Source organism: Stegodyphus dumicola, chromosome 6 (genome assembly GCF_044657685.1).
Source record: "Stegodyphus dumicola isolate Sdum_Otavi_A_Nest chromosome 6, ASM4465768v1".
NCBI lineage: Eukaryota > Metazoa > Arthropoda > Arachnida > Araneae > Eresidae > Stegodyphus > Stegodyphus dumicola.
Window position 1 is genome coordinate 151,323,825 of NC_140773.1, and position 23,009 is coordinate 151,346,833.

At 30.4% G+C, this 23,009-nt stretch overlaps 1 protein-coding gene and 1 long non-coding RNA gene across 7 annotated transcripts in view; one reads left to right on the top strand and one right to left on the bottom strand.

Moving 5' to 3' along the window:
* Positions 1-7,772, bottom strand: part of LOC118203015 (uncharacterized) — a 149,276-nt gene extending 141,504 nt beyond the window's left edge. For 3 of the 6 annotated variants that reach the window (XR_015041736.1, XM_085819022.1, XM_085819018.1), the window contains exon 1: positions 7,673-7,723. Coding sequence is in view for 2 of the 6 variants with exons in the window: in XM_085819022.1 (XP_085675148.1) it covers positions 7,673-7,708 (36 nt within the window). In the remaining 4 variants the exon portion in view is untranslated. Of the gene's footprint in view, positions 1-7,623 lie in introns of all 6 variants that reach the window. The other 3 variants (XM_085819020.1, XM_085819023.1, XM_085819019.1) reach the window with 2 other exon arrangements.
* A 497-nt stretch (positions 7,773-8,269) lies between these two features.
* On the top strand, positions 8,270-21,572 carry LOC146996870 (uncharacterized). Its single transcript, XR_015041737.1, has 3 exons — positions 8,270-8,575; positions 15,649-15,740; positions 21,230-21,572. It is a non-coding gene; the product is annotated as an uncharacterized LOC146996870 (long non-coding RNA).
* The last annotated feature ends 1,437 nt before the right edge of the window (positions 21,573-23,009 follow it).

Here is a 23,009-nt window from a genome sequence, read left to right on the forward strand (position 1 = left end):
TGCGAGGCATAATTACTGTCTACTAGAGTACACGGAATGAAATTCGTGAAGAATTTATGACCTGGAATCATAATTTCTCCTTTTAAATATCCTGCCAATTGCGCAGATGAGACGCGTTGTAGCGACAAGCATTCATTCATTGGCCGCCAAAATGTAAAGTTTTGCATTTTCCGTCGAAACCTGTATGCATATCAATTTGTGTCCAATTTGCTTTATATCTTCTGGGTGTATCGTGGTGCGCATTTTTTTTTTTTTTTGGTCTAAGAATGTATATAAGAAAAACTTAAAAATTTTAAACTGGAAAATAAAATTATACCATGCTGGAAAATTCTTTAAAGTGTTTTTTTAAGTGAATTTTTAAAAAATGAGAAACTATTACATTTTATATGCAAGTAAGTTGCAAACTGAAATTTTTTCAAAATGTTTTAAAAAAGTTTTATAAATATTTGAAAAATTTTTTAAGTGAATATTCAAATTAATTATTTATATTTTAATGCTTTAAATCAACTTCTCAAGGGATAATAATTTAAAACATGAACAATTAAGGAGTACTGAATTCATGTTATGTTCTTAAGTCTAACGCTTGATTTTGAATTTGAAATTGTTTAAGGTCCCATTGGACTTAACTAAATACTAATTTTTTTACAAGTACACAGCCATACATATTGTTTGCCATTCCTATTTCTTTTTAGATTTTACATTAGCATTTACGTTTGGTACCAAGTGGTGTCCTGTTGGCAGAAAAGTGCCAATTATTATAATTTTAATTAATTTTACGTTCTCAATGCATTACTAAACACAGTTTTTATTATGTTAAGAAATTTAATTTTATTATTAATAAAATTATCCAATTATTTTGCATTTTTATATAAGCCTGGTATATACAGAAAACACAGATTTTTTTAGGCACCATGCAAATATTTATGTTACACATTTATTTATATGCAAGGAAGATTAGAAAATCCTATGAGCTATCACAATTTAACATAACATAAATCTGGCAATGAATATTTTATTTTATTGCTTTATCTTAATGAAATATATTTGAGATAAATCAGTTTAATCTGACATTTTGCTTAATTTCTTCTTATTCATTTGCTCAACAGTCCAGGGTGGGACCTGGCCTTCATTGGCATCTCTGCTTCTGATAATTATTTTCCAGTTTTTGACCTTTAAAACGTTCAGTCATTTTCAACACAATCAGTCCATCTCACCAGGGCTCTACCCTGAGGTCTGGTTCCCATGAATTAAGCCAGAAAGTTTTTCTTACAACACCAAGCTTCATACAGTCTGACAAGATGACCAGCCCAGTTAAATCTCTGTAGCTGAGGAACTTTACTGCATCAGGTTGTTTATAGGTCTTATAGCTAGAAGTTAGATCTTTCTCTCCATGATACATTCACATGGACCCTACCAAGTATCTGACACAAAATCCCTTTCTCAAAAGTCCCAAAAGCTTACTCATCACAAAGTCAGCACCCAAGCTTCTGATGCATAAGTCAGAAGTGATTTAGTTCATAACCTGAGAATAATGCATTTTAAATAACTCTTCAGAAAACATATATCTCTGGCTGAATTTTAAATAACTCTCCAAAAAACATCTATCTGCAGCAGAGATTTTATTAAAATATTTTAGAAGTTACCTGGCTGCCCAACTGGGATAGTGTTGTGCTGAAGGGCCCAGGTTCAAATTCCAAAGAAGGCATGGATGTTTGTAAATGTATAGTCTCTGTGCGGCATGGCGACACTCTAAATATATGGTGAGCCGAAAGTCCTCTCAAGAGGTTGGTGGCAATGGAAGAGGTGGGAGACCCCCGGCACTCTCCTTCAAATTAAGGAGCAGAACTGACAAAAGTCGTACTGTTACCTATATGGTGCTGAAGGCTCTTACTAATGGCAGGGTGCGGACCCCTTGCCACAATGAATTTTTCCTTTTAAATTAGCACTCAAAATTTTAGTTCAGTAGAATTAAATGAATTTGGTATACATTTAATAATATCACTTTTTAATTAAACATCCTTGTTTTTTCTTTTACAATCTGAAATTTCTGTTTAAACCCAAATAAGAAATATTTCTGATTTACTTAAAAACTTGTACATACATTTTCAAAAAATTATAATCTATACAAACATACACATCATTTTAAACACTTTTGGTCATATTTAAAAAAAAAAAAAAAAAAAAAAAAAAAAAAAGAGAATTTTTTTATTAAAAAATATTGAAGATATATGTAAATTTAAATATTAAAAATGCCTGGCAATTATTTCAAACCTTGCACCAGATTAAAAGCGATACTGATATTAAATCTGAGCATCATTCAGTTTTGCGCAGTTTACATTCTTTTCTCTCTGCTCTATTTTCAATAAAGTCTACAAAAGAAGATATAGTAGAACTATAACTTCACTATATCTACCATATTGGAATATATGCATTTTTTCTAAGCTGTTCCATCCTAATAACGTGCTTTTCAGAGATGCTCTTTCTCCAAATATATTACAAAAGCCTCATGTGGACACCACGTAACTCCCTTCTACAGCCTATTAAATTATACACATTTTTTGCTACACTTCATTTAATAATATCACTTTTTAATTAATAAATTTTCTCAAATTTTTCGAATTTAATTAACCAATTTATCAAGGCAAGCTGAAAATGACAAAAAATTGCCAATTTTGAAATTAAATATCCTGGTCAATTTTTAACATTTGAGAGTAAAACTTCTCATAAATTTACTTTTTCACAAGTATAAAGCTTTCCCATAAATACATATAGGAACCAGACAACCAGACTAAAAGTTAGATTTTGTTATTTATCCAAAATTAATTTTTTTTAAAACGTGGCATTGCCCAAACAGGAATATTTTTATAATCTAAAAAACACTTCTGTAACTAGAAATATATGACTACAAACCAAAGACTGCAAAAATAAAGGCCAGGTAAGAACTTTTAAGATACGGAAGGGGCTAAAAAGATATTTATTCTTTATTTTACCTGTACACACAAATGTCATGAAAAAAAATCGTTCAAATGGATTTGGGAGCAGTTAAAATGGTTATTTTCGTTGAAAAATGATACCCGAAATTTTTCGCAATTACAATACTGCCTTTACTTTGTTCAAGTAAGTAAAAAAGTAAATTTTAAGGATTTTTTTTCAGCCCCAAAAGTAATGATGTTGGGAAAATAAGGACTTTTTAAAGGCTTTTAAAAATGGAATTAAAAAGATATGCACATTTTAAGGCCATTAAGCACCATATGAAACCTGAATTTTATTTCATCCTCAGCTTTTATTAGCACTCAGCAACAATTTTTTTTTTTTGTCTTAAAATTTCTATTACATGATATTTTAAAACTATATTACTCGGTGACTATAAAAGCAGATGTAGTTTTATTTCATGAAGAGAAATTTCAAATTTTTGTGGCTCAAAATTTTTATTTTATGTGCTTTTTGAAGCACAAAGGAATTCATTGGTTAATCTTTGGATTATGGAAACTTAGCGATTTTTTGGCGAAAATTTGGCGACCAACTCTGCTACAGCAATCCTCTATTTTTTTTCACCGCCATTTTGTCTTCACGAAGTAAAGACACGTTTCTTTTCTTTTTATTTACTCAACACTTTTTCCAACAATCTACTAGCTGAATCACACTTATGCTAGAAATTTTATGGAACAAAACTGCTTAATCATGACAAATATTAACTGCAAAATTGGGAAAAAGTGCAGAATCGCAAACTCCTTGCCGCGTTTTTCAAAATCGCACATACACAGTAACCATGTACACGTCAACTTATATTTACTTAAAAAACATTCCAGAATTGCACAAAAATGGCATTGCGCACACTCTTGACTTTAGCCATCTAAACTGCTATTTTCTCATAAATTACAAAAACTTGCATGAAAATGCAGGAAAATTTTGTGAATATTTAAACTCGGTAAAAAGCACATATATGAAATTACCTGATCGCGGAAAAATATATACCCTTTCCAAGGATGAACATTTCCACGCATAAAATAAATAAAATATCCAAAAACTTTTACCTCTAAATTATCTATTATAAATGTCACCAACGAATTTATAATGCAAACATTAAAAATTGTTGCAAATACTTAGCGTCAAATATTTAAATTATTTCCATGCATGTTTACTTCCACTGAAGCGTATACCAAACTGCTACAAACATATAATTCACAAAATAACTATCATTTAATTAAAACATAATTAAACCATGTACACGTCGACTTATTTTTACTTAAAAAAACATCCCAGAATTGCAAAAAAATGGCATTGCGCAGAGTCTTCACTATATCCATGTACACTGCTTTTTTCTCATAAATTAGAAAAATTTCACGAAAATGCATGAAAATTTTGTGAATCTTTAAATTCGGTAAAAAGGACATATATGTAATTACCTGATCGCAAAAACATATATACCCTTTCCAAGGATGAACTTTGCACGTATAAAATAAATAAAATATCCAAAAACTTTTCCCTGTAAATTATCTATTACAGTCAAAAGTCGTTAATTCGGACACCCATAATCCGGAATGATCTATAATCCGGACCTCAAAGCCAAAAACTCTCTGCGCAAGCGCCGCGTTGACACATGCGCATAGGCGTTTACGTGTGGGCGTAAGACCTTTACGACTGTGCAGATGCGTGTGAGCAAGTGCAGGATACATTTTCGCGTGCACGTTTAATGTGTAATGGACGGTATAAGCTAAAATTATCTATTTCAGTTAATGTTGATGATTGCGTTGTTCCTTAATCTTCGAATTGGATGCGGCTTATTATTTTTTGCAGACTGTAAGAGCAATGTTATAAAAGTAAACTTAAACTTTCGATTATGTCAAATAGAATTTCCGATGCTGGAGCTCCCAAAAGATCTACAAAACGAAAGTATGTTTCGATGTCCATCAAACAAAAAGTGGAATTATTGCAAAAAATGGATAAAGACATGAAGAAGGTGACAGAGAGGTTAGTGAAAACAAGAAAATTTCGATTGACAAGTTAGTCGGTATTCTCAGCACAGCAATTGCAGGACTTGAACAGCGGAACTTCGTAACTGAACAAGAAATTATGTCTGTTTATAGAATTAAAGAGAAAGTATTATCACATAAAACGAAGCAACTTAAATAACTTACATTGAAAGAAATATTTAATAAAGTAAACAAATAAATATTAAGTTTTTTTTTTTTTTGTAAATTTTGATACCCTTTAGATCATAATTGTTCTTTATTTCATAAATTACAGTTTCATGTTTTTAATTTTAGAATTTCTGCATGCCATCTTACGAGATTTAAACTGATGATCTATAATCCGGAATCGCCGAAGTCCCGACAAGTCCGGATTAACGACTTTTGACTGTATAAACCTCATCTGTCAATTTATAACTCAAACATTAAAAATGGTTCCAAATACTTAGTGTCAAATATTTAAATTCTTTCCATGCACATTTACTTCTACTCAAACATATTCCAAAATACTACAAACATATAACTCACAAAATCGCGATCATTAAATTAAAAAACACTACTTAAAATATAAATAAGCACATACATTAAATTAATAAAAATTAGCTTACAATCCTAATTACTTTAAACTAAATCATTGCTAATAACAATTTTCCAATAATACCATATTAATTTATTTACTCCTTACATTTAGAACAATGCATAAAAATAATATCCTCAAATGATTAAAAATACTAACTAATCTTCTAATCTAATACAGAATCTAATACTAATCTTCTAATAATCTAAATAATACTAATCTTCTACAGAATCTGAGTGCATGGCGGATTACAAAATGTCTATTTTCACCAGATTTCTTGCACCGCCATTCAAACTTATCTGTAATATCCTTCCTTTCACACAATCTCATTTCATTCCAACATGTTGGACATTCATACTTATCCGCAATTAATCCTACACTCATACACCATTCAACCAATTCTTTTGAATTATCATATAAACGCATTAAAAATTTAGAATTCACTTTAGATAGCGCAATGCGATCCAAAAATTAATCAACACTCTTTCACACAACACACAATGAAGCTTAATACAAAATACTATAGTACTGCAGATATTTTTCCAAATTTACCCCCTTTTCCGATTAAAGAACTGTAATTCGTCCATTAATGTCACATGACACATCCCATAATCTCTCATTTCCCTCACACAAAATAATGCGTAATCGGAACTGAGTACTTCTCACATTATTCCCAATGTCCTAGGTAGTAACCTTTAGCGCCTCCAAAATGTTGCCAAACTACCTGTTACCATATTCCAAAGATTAGCCTACTGATTTATCAGCTCTCTAAAACTATTCCCAATACATCTTGTAAATAAAGCTTGCATAAACAAAAAATATATTATTAAAACTATCCCTTCAGAAAACAAAAATTTTTTTTGACTCTAACAATCAACTTTATTATAAAATTGTTAAAAGATTTCAAATTGAAAACAACAACAATATCAAAAGACATTTAGGCCAAATTTTTAAAATTTATAATATCATCAACATTTACATCGACAGGCAACCTGATCTTTAATTTACATTTACAAATGTGTTTCCTGCAATTGATGATGCATTTAAAAGAATTTGAAAGCTAAATTTTAAAAGCAAATTTGAGACCCATGCTGCAAAGCAAATCACAATAAAAAAATAGTACTGTGAGTGTATTTGTGACTTGCGTAAACTTTTTTTCACAGATATATGAGCAATACACATGTTAAAATTAAACATAACATTGATTAAATGCTAAAATTTATTTAAGTATTTAAAATATTTCTATAGTTTTTATTTTCATCCTAAATGCTTCTCTATATGGCAGATGTACAAAAAAAAAAAAAAAAAAAAAAAAAAAGAATAATAATAATAATAACATTTTTATATATAATCATAGAATTTCGTATACTGAATTTACATAAGCAAATCAATATTAGAAAGTTAAAACAAAAAGTAAGTTCATGACTTTAAGAATTTTAAACATCATGGAAGCTGAAAAAATCATCCTTTATTTCAACTTGTGCAATTCTTTATGAAATCTCTTAAATGTTAACAAAGTAACAATACGATGTATTTGTTTAATGATATATTTTCAGCGCAATGGTAAACTTCATTGACTGAGGAATTATATTAGTCATTATTAGGTAGCATACGAAATAGTTTTTCGACTATTGTAAATATTAGAAATTAATGTTGTTTTAAATGAATCCTAATTGAAAATTATGAACGCAGAAGGATATAAAAAAATTAATTCGAATTTTACATGAAAATATTGAAAAGTTATAGAAATACATGAAATAAGTTATAAATAATACTTCAAAAATGTAAATACAGAATGTGCGTATCTTGTTTTCGACAGCAAGCAAACACATTATTTAAATCAAGTACGAATGTTCAATGACCAATTTAAAAAAAAAAAAAAAAAAAAAAGTACAACTGTTTTAATGTCAATTAATTTTTTAAGATACCGACCGTATTAGCTAATAATACAATAAAATAGTAAATGTATTTATTTAGTATTTTAATCTATAAATTTTCATATTTGAAATTACTGAATTATTTTTAAATACGCTTACATAAAATTAAATATTATACTAAAGAATACAATTATAAGACCTTTCCATTTTTATCTGACGCACACTTGTATTAAAGTAACATTTCTTACCCGCCAAGTCCCACAATAATCCCTAACTTCCGCCATTCTTGAAGCTGAAATAAATTTCGTCGATCTCCAATCAGCTGGAGCATGCGTAGCGAAGCACATGCGTCAATATTAAAAATCAAAACAAAGTCAAAACAAATATGAGTCAGTCTGGAAGGATAATTAAAAAAAAAAAAAAAAGAGTCACATCACATCGTCACAAAAGGAAGAAATGATTCTGAAATTCAAATATGTGAATATATTCATAGTAAAAACAAAAACAAACTGTCTTACTGATTTAAAAAAAAAAATAATATCCTGCGAGTTACTAGAGAATATTTATTTTTACAGGAATAAAAAGCTAAATTAGCGTTATTATTCACTAACACAAAACAAGTAAAAGATAATTATGCAATTATTTTCAAAAATTTTTGATATAAAAATTAAAATATTCTTATTATTTAAAATATTTCGTATTAAAAGGTTCAGTATTTAGAATAAAATAATAAAGACACGATTAATTAAATAATTATAATATATTGTAACAAAATCAACCAAGAGTTTACAAATTATTCAGTATAAATATTATGATCTTTTCCTTCGGGCAGAAACATTACACGGTGCGGTTTCTCAATAGTTCATTACCAAGAAGGTAATATACTTCTTAATTTGAATTTCAATTTTTAGTCTTTATGAGAAATTGGTTCTAAATTTCGAAAAGAAAGGAGGTTAGAATAGAAGGAGGGAAGGCTCAACTCAAACGGTGAAGCTTGACGGCCATGTTACTGTTATCGCTGTGACTTGTGCAAGGAAGTCTGTAATTCTAGAACTTTTTTTCCCCTTTTCTTTTTGAAGCATGTCAGCTTGTATTGCATATGGATGCACAAATAGATTTTCGAAAAATATTCCTGGGATTACTGTTCACTCGTAAGTATTGATTTTCTTTTTCTTTTATGTAATTTCATAAATATGTTAAAAAATATCACAATGTCATGTTGTTTCTTTCCAGATGTGACAAAAAAAGAGTTAATAATAATCGCAACATTTTAATGTTTCTGATTACAGCTGGTATCTTCGTTCTTTAACATACAATGATATATGCTAGGATTTAAACTGTATAATTTGAACGCTTAAATAATTCGTTTTATAATTTTCATGAAAAGTAAGAAATCAATTGTTACTATTTTTATGAATTGTAAAGGTGTTAAATAAAGCAACGCTTTTCTTTATGTATTAATTATTATTCATTCTTAAGTTTTGTGAACTGTTACAAATATAATTTGTGCATTTGATCAAGACAAACTGTTCTGTAGTTAAAATGTTTTTGCATAAGCTTACAAATTTCTGGGCAGTATAGCGATAAACGTAAGTAAAATATTTACACAATTGAACATGTGGAAAGATATATCCAAAAATTTATATAGGTATATTTCTGTAATTCAAGGTAATTTCTTTGAGATTCATAAATATGAAACGTGCATAAACTGAAATCATTGAATTCACATAAATCTAATTTATTTTATTAATATTTATTTTCTTGTTGATATAAGGTTGTTGGTTGTGAAAAGAATCTATTTAAAACTTTCATTTAAAAAAAAGCAATATGTTACCATTTTTTTAGATAATTATCTGTTATTAATTTCAGGTAAAAATGATTCTTTAATAAATTATAATAATATTGCGAATAAATCAGAAATATCACTTCTTAAAGAAACAATTGGAAAGTATACCCGAGAAGTTGCTAATAAAACCTAAACAAATTCTTGAAATTATGCAGAAACATAATTTTTAAAGGCTTTAATGTTATGTACATGTATTTAGATTTCGTAATATTTCTTAATGATTTTCTGTACTTAGTAAATTACAGATATCATCTTTATACCTTTAAAACAAAAAAACTAACAATAGCGAAGCATATCATTATAAATTTAACATATTTTTACTGGAAAATTCATGCATAGAACAGCTTACAAACACGTACATTTCACTACCGTATTGCAATGTTTTGAAGTAACAAACATGGACGCCGCTTGTTCCGCGGAGTTTCTTTCCCCGATAGTTGAGGAAACTGTGAACCCTCCCTCCCTCTATTCTAACCTCCTTAATCCTAGTATATGGTGCAGCCTTGGCGCAATTTTGAAAATTATAGCCAACACCAAAAATGATCTAATCTATACACTATATACTATGTGTGCATATGCATAGTATATAAACTATATATATTCTTTGAATGACCCGTTTACTGCTCATTGTATATGTCCCGTTTTTGCTCTCATCATAACGTAGCCAAATCCCATGTGCACCGGATACTAGGATTAAACCTAAATTTCTTTCTTTATATTTACTGATGAATTTTTAGCAGCATAATGTATGAAAATTCTTGGGAGGATTATAAATTTTCCTTTTAAAAAATTATTTGTATATACATAGTCCAAACACACCTGTATTTAGCTATTGCACATAAAATATATTTGTATGTATAAAAGAACTAAATAAATTGTAAAGGAAGTCAGGATAAAAAATATCCTGTTCTGTTCATTTAATTAGCAACTATGAAATCTTAAAAAAGTGGTATGAAAAGTATAATGGCAAACATTAAAATAGATGAAAGTAAATAAAATTTTAATTATAGAATGTACTTTATAAAATTAATAACAAGTGGTTAAAAATATATATTTAAATTACTTAAAACATGGAAGTTATTTGCAAAGATTGTTGGATAAAAAATTACTACAAATTTTCAGATTACTATTGCTTATCCAATCTTAATACACATAGCAACCATTGCAAAAATCACCCGTTATCATATTCCAAAGATCAGCGCATACATTTTTTTTTTCTTCAAAATCTTGCATACTTTTTTTCTACAATATTTAATTTTTTGTATGATTGACTATCCAAAATTTGAAGAGCTTTCCAGATACTTTTTTAGTTGAGTTTTTACTGTACATACATTTCAGTATTTACATTGTCAAAAGTGCACAGACGCATATTTGAAGTGAATTTATATTAACAGCTAAACGCAGGAACTGGAAAACAAAAAAGTGCTTATTCGGAGATTTTATTTCTTTTTCGTTCATGAAAATCAAAGTTACATTACACGGTTGATCTTTGGATTATGGTAACTTGGCGATTTTTTGGCGAAAATTATGCGACCAACTCTGCTACAGCAACTCTCTGTTTTTTTTCGCCTATTAAATTATACACATTTTTTGCTGCACTTCATTTAATAATATCACTTTTTAATTAATAAAAGTGATTTTAATAAATTTTCTCAAATTTTTCGAATTTAATTAACCAATTTATCAAGGCAAGCTGAAAATGACAAAAAATTGCCAATTGTGAAATTAAATATCCTGGTCAATTTTTAACATTTGAGAGTAAAACTTCTCATAAATTTACTTTTTCACAAGTATAAAGCTTTCCCATAAATACATATAGGAACCAGACAACCAGACTAAAAGTTAGATTTTGTTATTTATCCAAAATTAATTTTTTTTAAAACGTGGCATTGCCCAAACAGGAATATTTTTATAATCTAAAAAACACTTCTGTAACTAGAAATATATGACTACAAACCAAAGACTGCAAAAATAAAGGCCAGGTAAGAACTTTTAAGATACGGAAGGGGCTAAAAAGATATTTATTCTCTATTTTACCTGTACACACAAATGTCATGAAAAAAAATCGTTCAAATGGATTTGGGAGCAGTTAAAATGGTTATTTTCGTTGAAAAATGATACCCGAAATTTTTCGCAATTACAATACTGCCTTTACTTTGTTCAAGTAAGTAAAAAAGTAAATTTTAAGGATTTTTTTTCAGCCCCAAAAGTAATGATGTTGGGAAAATAAGGACTTTTTAAAGGCTTTTAAAAATGGAATTAAAAAGATATGCACATTTTAAGGCCATTAAGCACCATATGAAACCTGAATTTTATTTCATCCTCAGCTTTTATTAGCACTCAGCAACAATTTTTTTTTTTTTGTCTTAAAATTTCTATTACATGATATTTTAAAACTATATTACTCGGTGACTATAAAAGCAGATGTAGTTTTATTTCATGAAGAGAAATTTCAAATTTTTTGTGGCTCAAAATTTTTATTTTATGTGCTTTTTGAAGCACAAAGGGATTCATTGGTTAATCTTTGGATTATGGTAACTTAGCGATTTTTTGGCGAAAATTTGGCGACCAACTCTGCTACAGCAACCCTCTATTTTTTTTTCACTGCCATTTTGTCTTCACGAAGTAAAGACACGTTTCTTTTCTTTTTATTTACTCAACACTTTTTCCAACAATCTACTAGCCGAATTACACTTATGCTAGAAATTTTATGGAACAAAACTGCTTAATCATGACAAATATTAACTGCAAAATTGGGAAAAAGTGCAGAATCGCAAACTCCTTGCCGCGTTTTTCAAAATCACAAATACACAGTAACCATGTACACGTCAACTTATATTTACTTAAAAAACATTCCAGAATTGCACAAAAATGGCATTGCGCACACTCTTGACTTTAGCCATCTAAACTGCTATTTTCTCATAAATTACAAAAATTTGCACGAAAATGCAGGAAAATTTTGTGAATCTTCAAATTCGGTAAAAAGCACATATAGAAAATTACCTGATCACGAAAAATTATATACCCTATCCAAGGATGAACATTTCCACGTATAATATAAATAAAATATCCAAAAACTTTTACCTCTAAATTATCTATTATAAACGTCACCAACGAATTCATAACAAAACATTAAAAATGGTTACAAATACTTAGTGTCAAATATTTAAATTATTTCCATGCACGTTTACTTCCACTCAAACGTATACCAAATTGCTATAAACATATAATTCACAAAATAACTATCATTTAATTAAAATATAATTAAACCATGTACACGTCGACTTATTTTTACTTAAAAAAACATCCCAGAATTGCACAAAAATGGCATTGCGCACACTCTTCACTATATCCATGTACACTGCTTTTTTCTCATAAATTAGAAAAATTTCACGAAAATGCATGAGAATTTTGTGAATCTTGATATTCAGTAAAAAGGACATATATGAAATTACCTGATCGCGAAAAAGTATGTACCAGTATATACCCTTTCCAAAGATGAACATTTGCACGTATAAAATAAATAAAGTATCCAAAAACTTTTCCCTCTAAATTATCTATTATAAACTATTATCCCTCTAATTATCTGTTATAATATCCTTCCTTTCACACAATCTCATTTCATACCCACATGTTGGACATTCATACTTATCCGCAATTAAGCAATTCTTTTCAATTACACATAAACGCAATAAAAATTTCAGATTTACTTTATATAGGGCTATGGGATCCAAATATTAAACAACACTGTTTCACAGAACATAGAATGAAACTAATGCTGTACAGCAGATATTTTTACAAATTTACCCCCTTTTCCGATTAAAGAACAGTGATTCGTCCATTAATGTCACATGACATATCTCATGATCTCTTATTTCCCTCACCCAAAATAATGCGTAATCGGAACTGAGTACTTCTCACATTATTCCCAAAGTCCCAGGTAGTAACCTTTATCGCCTCTAAAATGTCGCCAAACTACCTGTTACCATATTCCAAAGAGCAGCCATTACACAAACATGTAATCACACTGCACAAGCATATATGGAAATTCTTAACACATTTAGTAATACTGATAATTATGTTAAATAAATCAGAAATTATTTTAATGCATAACAAATGAATAAAACAGTTAAGGTTTTATCAAACAGAACATAAGACTACAGTTATGAAGATATTTAATGTTATAAAGTTAGGTAATTTAGTAAATTTCAATTTTTCGCCAAAGCAATGAAGTATTTTGATAATTATGAAGTTCCTTGTATATCTTTATAGATGAACTTTATTGCAGTTTTAAGCAATTAAACAACTGTGTGAGTTATTTTAATAATTTTGAAATCTATACACTAAAAGAAACATTAAAATATATTAATCTATTTTTCAACCTTGATTTTGGCACAAAAGTCTGCAGAGTGCTTCATAGTTTTTAAACACACAGAGGCACTGCAATTCTTATTCCTTGATCTGAAGTTTTCTGCAAGTGTTTTTATTAAAATTGCTGTATTGGCATACATGCAATCTTTTGTAGAGTGACTTCAGATCTGGATAAGTTTTTTGAACAAGCTCATTTGTTTTACTGGCGTCGCTGAATTTTGCGATGAAATGCAGCACATTTATTGCCGAGTGTCACCTTCCAGATTTTTCATACTGTTAATGTATACATCAGCAGTGAATTATTCTCCTCTTTCCTCAAATACACTACGCCAATAAACAATAAGCATTCACTAAAGATTTTGCATAAATTTCCACTCAAAATAATTTAAATTGCGAAAATCTCACAATAAGCACCTAGACACACTATTCGTCACCACAATTCTATCTAAAGCGTGCCATAGTAGTCAAAAGTGGAGTACACTGACTTCTGTTTGTCAGGTGAAACTAGTCGATATTTCTGTGACGTCAAAAATTCGAAAAGTGGAGTTTGGAAATATGCAACCTCGCACGTAATGGCAGACTGTACATTGAGTTGAACAGTGTTAAATAAATGTCGCATACTGCACATGCCCAGAAAAATATTTGACACAATTATTATGTTGGCAGGATTTGAAAAGAAGATAAATACGGTATATGGTAGATGTACTGCCATTTGAATGTAAACAAATCTGCCGTTAAGGTCTTCGTAGAGTATATGTGCAATCTAACGTAATTACTGTGTTAAAATAAGATTTTTTCCTGTACTACTCCCAAAACTGGAAAGTTGAATGATACGATCAAGTATAAATTTGATTGAAGTGTGCAAAAAAGGGGTAAAAGGAAGTTATGATCTAAGATTTTTCAATACTTAAATCATCCTTCTAAAGATTTTTATAAAATGATTTTAATTTCAGGCATTGGCACAGTAAGGGCAGCTGAAAAATTTTGACTCTTGTTTCTGAAAGTGGAATGTTAGATGTGAGTAATGATGTCTGATGCCCATATTACACGGCATTTGTTTCACACAAACAACTGTTTTGGACAATTTTTCTGCCTGGTTTACTATTGAAAGAAAGACATGCAACTTTTTCCTTCCTTTCCAAAAAAAAAAAAAAAAAAAAAAAAAAAAAAAAAAAAAAAAAAAAAACTGCAAGTTGTTCATTTTCAACCTATCAGCTTCGAATGCTATCAACTTGTTTGTAATGGGGAACCAGTTTCTCCTGTGTTAATACCAAAGCGATCTATGATGGTTGGCTGTTGTGACAAAGCAGAAAAATTGTTCCAAACAGTTGTTCTTCCGAAACAAACCGACATGTGATAGCATCCTCACTTTTACAGTGATGATACTGTGAAGAATGTGGTGAATATCGTGAAGCACTTAATTGTATGCTTTGCTAATGAATATGTACTAGGCAATTGTGGTTATTATGAAAGAGGTGAAATTCCAAATAAAATTATTTCAGTTACAATTATTACAGACATTATTTAATTTCGTAATAATGCTAATTAAATATATGAATTAAGGAAATGCAAAAATTAGTGCATACTAAGTAGTTCAGAGTAATACTTAATTTATAGTAGGCACTCTTTCACACACTGATATAAATTTGGTGTGCTTTTATACTATTTACATGTCTTCTATATTCAGATTTGAATCATCATCTGCCAACAAATTCAGTTAATCAGACATTGTTGACCTTATTAGTTTTTTGCAGATGTGTGAAATTTGGAAACATTTTTAGATTTAATGTAGTTTTTGTTTACTTTTCAGGTTTTCACATTATATCAACCAGAAACATTACCTGTTCATTTTAAAGGTCAAAGAGTTAAAATTAAAATATATATATATATATATATATATATATATTAGTTAATATCATACCTAAAATGTTCTTTTATTACATAACTATTATTTAAGCCATCCCAACGGGAGCAATATTTTTATAATACTTTTATTTACTTTTCCAGTATATGTTATTGAAACCACTCAAATCCCACTTGGGCATTTTCGAGTATACTAGTTGTTGAGTATTATGTTTGACTGTAAACACACAAGCAAAGTATGTATAATTATTATGTAATTTAACCTATCTTTCCTTCAAATATTCCTTTAAAATTACAGGAGGAAGGGCTGCATTTGAGCTTTGATTAATAGTCTTAGTGTAGTCGCCATGACAGATAAGAAAACAGATGAATACTAGACCGGTCGCGGACACTTAGCCGACAGAACACTTAACCGACACCAGTTAGCCGACAAGGCATTTAGCCGACAGGGACACTTAGCCGACAGGCCATTTAACCGACACGGACACTTAGCCGACACGGATACTTAGCCAACACGGACACTTAGCCGACACGGATACTTAGCCAACACGGACACTTAACCGACAGGCCATTTAACCGACACGGACACTTAACCGACAGGTCATTTAGCCGACAAGGACACTTATCCGACAGTACATTTTGCTGAAAGAGAGAGTTAGCCGTCAAGACACTTAGCTACGGGACACTTAACTGTCAACACTTTTAATCCACAGGACACAAAGCCGACAGTAACGTTAGCTGACACATACCCAATAATTATTCAAACTTACTATCAATTAAAAATTTCTTGACTTCTCCATAAGTTCAATATTTAAGTTATTTTTTCACTATCAGTAAAATTTATTTTTCGATTCTTAAAGGTCTCATGTATACTTTTAATTATTGCATTAATTTAGCATTGTTTGATATGTATCCATGGACCTTATAAGAAACAGACCAACCCAAATGGGTTTTCTCCCTTGCCTTGGCGTATTGCCGGCTGTCACCTTGTCCATATCCGGAGGAGTATGCAGCGCGTATAATTTTCAAGAAAAAACCGGTGATAGCACCTCATTTCACAAATTAGAATTTTTAGATATTTTTATTTTTTAAACTGAGATTGATTTTTAAAAATTTAGCATGATTATCAAGCATAATTGATGTTCTAAATAATTATAAAGCTGTTGCATGCTTTCAGGTCTGGATATTTTTGTAGCTTTTCCTATGCTGTAAGGAAATTTGTATCTCCTTCTTTTAAAAGTAATATTTTAAATCTGAAATAATAGAAAAATTCAAGCAAAACATTTTCTCTTACAATTTTTATGATTTTATTGGTATAAATAAGTTAAAAATACTAAAATTGAAAAAAGGGATTTTTGAAAGTTTTTGCTTAAAATTCTTATTTGTACTGCTTTTTTAAAATTACATCTGAATATTAAAGCATAATATTCTACAAAGAAGTTTTACTTCAATAATGTTTCATAATACATTATAGTGATTAACACTTTTAACACTTTAATAATTTTTATGCATTTATTATAAAGTTAAAAATTGTATTTGACTGTAATAATTAATTGTGCTAGTATTTTATAGTGATTATTTTTTTAATTTATGTCTAGTTCTGCATAAGTTTTCTTATTTATTGTTAATTTATTTTATCAGCCCAAAGAGACGGCAGCTCAGAAAAGCTATTAGTTTCAAAATGGCATTTTGCTTTGTTTAACTATGAATGTCCGTTTCACTTTGCAAACTGTTGCCATCAAATATTAACACCCTCTGTTATATTTAAAGAAATTAAATAATGAAGAATCTGCATGAATGCATGTATGTTTCTCTCGCACTGTGAAAAAAACAACAGAATTTAGAACAATAAAATTTTGAATAACGTAATCCTCCACCCGAACATGGGCACCTGCAAGGCCTAATTTCGAATTTGTTTTAATCCATTTCATATTTTGTAACTTTAATGAAGTTTTGATTAACAAACTCAACGAGTTCAAAGCAAGCAATGGCAACTCTGTACAGAAAATAACATTTTTATCTCCAACGCGGAAATTCTAAAGATATGTCATTTTCAAATATTTTTTGATATTGTTCTTGAATTGAATTTTATGTGGTTTACTTGTGAAGAACATGATGTTTAATAAATAAAGGTAACACGCAAAACGTTACAAAAACGCTCCTTTGGGCGTAATATAAAATTATATTGCTGAGTGCTTCCAGAGTTTATTTTTTTTTTTTCCTCATTACACTCAAAAACGTTTATGCTCCGAATTTTATGAATTGCTAAAATAAATAATCATCTTGTAATGTTAATAATTAATGATCATATAATCAAATAAATGATCGTCTTGTTATGTTATAATAATTTTAAAAACTACTGCCTGAAAATGCTCATAAAATCAATGAAAATTATCAGATCTTGTTTAATTTTACCTTATTTGTTTCAAAGCATCATATGCTATCAGTATTATTTAATTTTACTTTATTTGTACACAAAAATAAGTTCATAAGTTTTGCGTTTAGAATTTTTACTGTTTTACGAAAGTAAAGAAATTTATACAAGAATTACGCTTGAAAACAATGCGCAGAATGCAATGCAATAAAAATTATTGTTATCCTTGAATTATACTTTTTATGGAAACATATAGTGTTGAGGGTTAGTTTAGCAAATATATTTTATTTTGTTATTAAAAATAATTTTAAAAAAATGAATTTTTAAGACAAGCAAAGGTATAAATTATTTGTGACCTCTAATTTGCTGTTCATGCCACCATTCTTGAGATAAAAATTCTGTAACATTTCATTAACCACGCCTCTTGCTTAAAATACTTACTTAGGTGAATGTTTATAGCCCTAAACTAGTGCATAATGTTTAATTTAGAAGTAAAATATTCTTTAAGGTTTTGTTTTATTCATTTTCGAGAAATTTCAGTGCTTTTTCAATTTGGCCAATGTAAACCAAACAGCACGATACATATCAAACAATGTTAAATTAACACAATAATTAATAGCACATATGATATTTTTAAGAATCGAAAAATGAATGGTACTTACGTATTATCGCAACCAGGTTGGCGCGATTTGTAAGTTTGAGTAAAAGGGTAGGAATAGAAAGAAAATGTACATTTATTAATTACAGATAATTTTTAATACAGTTTTTTATATTATTTTGTTTTAAAATATAAAATAGCAATTAAACCCTTCCGGTTTCGAATTTGAATAAGTTGCAGAATTATTTTTTCGGCGGAAATCTTTTGGCTATTGCTTTTAGCACTGATTGAAAACCGTCTTCGCCATTAACAGCTTGAGCTTGGTGCCATATAATTTCGATAAGGTATGAGTCAAGATGATGACGGGCCGTTCCTCACTGTTTTTTGTTGCGCCATTTGGCTGAGCCCCACATGCGCTCTACATGTTGTGTGTGAATGCCCGTGTTGGGATCCACAAAGTTATATGTGTGATTAACAGTTCCATGCAGAAATCCAGCATTTTCGAACTCACTTGTATCCTTTCCAGCAATCCGAATAAATGATGCTTCCTTCCTTGATATTTTCGCAAATTTTTTCCATGTAAGTAACAGCGCTTCTGTTAGGTACAGTAACCAAAAAAGTAATTAAAGTATTTCAGGGCATTCAATCTAACCAGTAAGAAAAATAATTTCTTTACGAAAAACTACGTATAACACATAGGGTTGCCAAATTTGGCGATTTATGCGAATTTTGGCCTGGTTGCGTTAATACGTAAGTACCAAATGAATTTTACTGATAGGTGAAAAAATGACTTATATATTGAACTTGTGGAGTAGTCGAGAAATTTTATAGTTCATAGTTTAAATAATTTTTGGGTACGTGTCAGTTAAACGTCACTGTCGGCTTAGTAACCTGTTGACTAAATGTCTTGACAGGTAAGGGTCCCATAGCTCTAAATATCCTGACAGCTAACTCTCTGTGTCGGCTAAATGTCCTGTCGGCTAACTGTTCATGTCGGCTAAATAGCCTGTCGGCTAACTGTCTGTGTCGGCTAAATGTCCTGTCGTCTAAGTGTCCTTGTCGGCTAAATGTCTTGTCAGCTAACTGTCCATGTTGGCTAAATGATCTGTCGGCTAAATGTCCGTGTCAGCTGAATGTCCTGTAGGCTAAGTGTCCTGTCGGCTAACTGGTGTCGGTTAAGTGTCCTGTCGGCTAAGTGTCACGGACCCATACTAGACCACCCATAATCACCAACATACAATGCAAGGATTTGAAAATAAAGATTGCTTATTATCATAATAGTGCACTGTATATTAGATATAAAAATTATAGAACGGAAAATTTGTCACATATCATCTTTGCTTATTATTATATACATTGAAAATAAACAGTGTGCTTCTGCAACAGAATAAATATCAAGTGTTTTGAAATGTTTTGTATACATGGAGCTTTACTGTTCAGTACATTATACAAAGAACAATATATATATAATGATTATCAGGTCTGCACAGAAATTTTTAATTGAAAATTCTTGTGTATAGATTTAGTTGATATTTCGTATCTTGTGTACAGATTTAGTTGATATTTTGCAAGACACAGGAATATTTCGGACTTTTATTCTAATTACAGTGACAAAACAATAGTAGTAGATTACATTGTGTAGCTTATATTAATAATTTTCATACATATGTATGTAATATTTTGGCAGGCACAGGAATGACCAAAGCTTGACGATATAACTACATCATAGTCCGGGCACTGTTATGCTGAGTAGAAGGCTGCAAATTGACGACAAAAAAGGATTTAGCTTTTTAGATCACACAACTTTATTTAATTCTCACAGCAGAACATTTTGCCTTTAGATGAAATTCTCAAAATTATTTATTCAATATTGATTTAAACTAAGTAAGATTAAATTTAGACTTTATGTCATAACTGTTTTAACAAAGGAAAGAACAAGGTGGGATGAGTCACTGCAGGGTCTTGTAGCAGTGGTAGAAGAAAGCAGTTTGACAAAAAATGGAACAAACGTATTCAGTATGTATACTAGCGGTTATATAACATGCTAGAATGTTATCTAAAGTACTGGTATAGGGTAAGATCCTGAAATTGCAGTAAGTTAATTATAGGTTGCATGCTCGCGCAGAGCAAAACCACTGTATTTTCTATATTTTACATGTATGTAATACATATTCTTTGTGTCTTGGTAAATACATTCTGCCTCACTAGCAGGTAATAGAAACTGACGATCAAAAGATTGATGAATATTTAATAATTTTGATGAGATGGATGAAACTTTATCTATGAAAGTTTAAAATGTATTAAATATAGTTTTGCAGAATGTTTCCTAGTATAGTTTTTAATCTCAAGACTAAATGATACACATTACATTTAATCTGGAAGTTCATGTTCTTTTGTCATAAAGTATGTTTTACTGTAATTAGTCTTAGATTGTAAAGTTAAATTTATGAAAATATGATGAGTTAAAAATGTATTGCAGATATTAATCTAGATTTTAATTGTATGCAATTTTGAAATTTTAGAGATCTTGCTTCATGTAATTATTTTTAATATTTTTATTAAATTCTTAATTAATGCTATTATGCATGCATGCTTAATAAAAAAATGTCTTATTCCTTTTTTATGATATTCCAAGAATTGATACTACTGAAAAAAGAAATATTGGTACATTAACATATTCTTAATATTCATTGTGTATTTGTATTAATGTCATTTCAAGTTAGCATTTGGTAAAGTTTGTTTCAACAATATAGGCTTCCATGAAGTGCCATAGAGATTATCGCTCAAAGAATGCGTGCAGGCCAACCACCAACACAAGATATTAAAAGAGCAATTAAAATGAAGATTTAACTGTAAGGAAAAATCTAAGTAATATTATTACTCATAATACTTAATTGTTTCAGATTATTGTAAATTTATGTGAATATTCCTGTATTCTGTTTATTTTGCAGCTTATGTTATTGTAAATTCATGTATGTATATGTTTTCATTCTTTGTATGTACAACAAACAATTATTGTATGAAATGCATGACTAATTATATGTGTATATTACATCATTGAATTATTGTATTTGAATTTTAGTAAACCTTTTTTACCATTCAGTAGTACTTTTCCATAAAACCCTGAACATTCTAAACACCCCATATCACTAATCCTCGATTCTAAATAATACTTTACTTAATTCGTGTATTAGTAGCGAATTTGAAAAATAATACAACAGTGACATATTTTGAAATAAAAAAAATACTGCTCAATTGGACATTTTAAATTGTTTTTCCTTTTAATAGAGGAAAATAAGGATTTAATTATTAGTATTTGAATATTGTATTAATATATGATTAATTAGTATATTATTATATTGTGTATTTAATGAATAAGTAAGGCAGTGAATAAATTTTGAACAATAACTTCACATGAGGAAATATGATCTGCATAAACTGGTGTGCAAAAATTAAGGACGAGATGGTTTTTGCAATATAACTTTGTACAAAAGCTTTCCAAATCAACACATTTAATACCGTAAGATCCCCAATACGTAAGGACATGAGTAATGTAAGCAACACTTACTAAAAGAGAAATCAGGGATAAAAAGAAGCTTTATTGAAAAAGTAGCATGGAGCGCAATGCGACTGAAGGCCGAAACATCCCTGTGATGGGTGTCCAGCAAGAAACATCCGGTCTTTAATAGGGGATATGATCTCCCCTGACTGCTAGGCAGGTTTCACAGCGTCTGCCCATGCTGAGAATGAGGGTGTCAATGAGTTGTTGAGGCATTGCTGCCCATTCGTCTTGCAGTGCCAATCGAAGCTCTGGAATCGTTACTGGTGGTAAGGTACGAGCTGCCAAGCGTCTGCCTAGAAAATCCCATACATGCTCGAGGGGATTGAGATCCGGAGATCATGCCGGCCAATCCATACGCTCAATATCCTCACTCTCTAAGAGCTGTTCGGCAGGTACTGTGCGATGACATGGTGCATTGTCGTCCATGAAAAGGAACTGCGGACCCATAGCGCATCTAAAAAGACGCACATATGGAGAGAAGAATCTCGTTACAATAACGGGTCCCGTTGACTGAACCTGCGTCGAAGATGTGAAGGTCTGTACGACTACCAAGCATGATGTCTCCCCAAACGAGAACACCGCCACCTCCATACCTGTCCCTTTCAATGATGTTCGAGGGATGATTGCGGCTTCCTCGCTCTCTCCAGATGAGTATGCGATGAGAATCGCTACTCAGACTGAATCTGCTCTCATCTGTAAAGAGTACTCATCCCCATTCATCGTCTCTCCAATTCCGGTGTTCCTGGCACCACAGAGAATGCCTTCTCTGATGCGCAGGCGTTAGAGGTACACACCGTACAGGGCGTCGTGCAAACAGACCACCACCGTGCAGTCTTCTGGCCACAGTAAAACGCGATATCGGTCGTCCAGCCGCCTGTGCCGTGTGTCTAGCGATTTCTCCCGCTGTCTGCCGCCTGTTTCTTCTAACCTGTAAGGCAATATACCGGTCATCTGCGGGTGTGGTTCCTCGT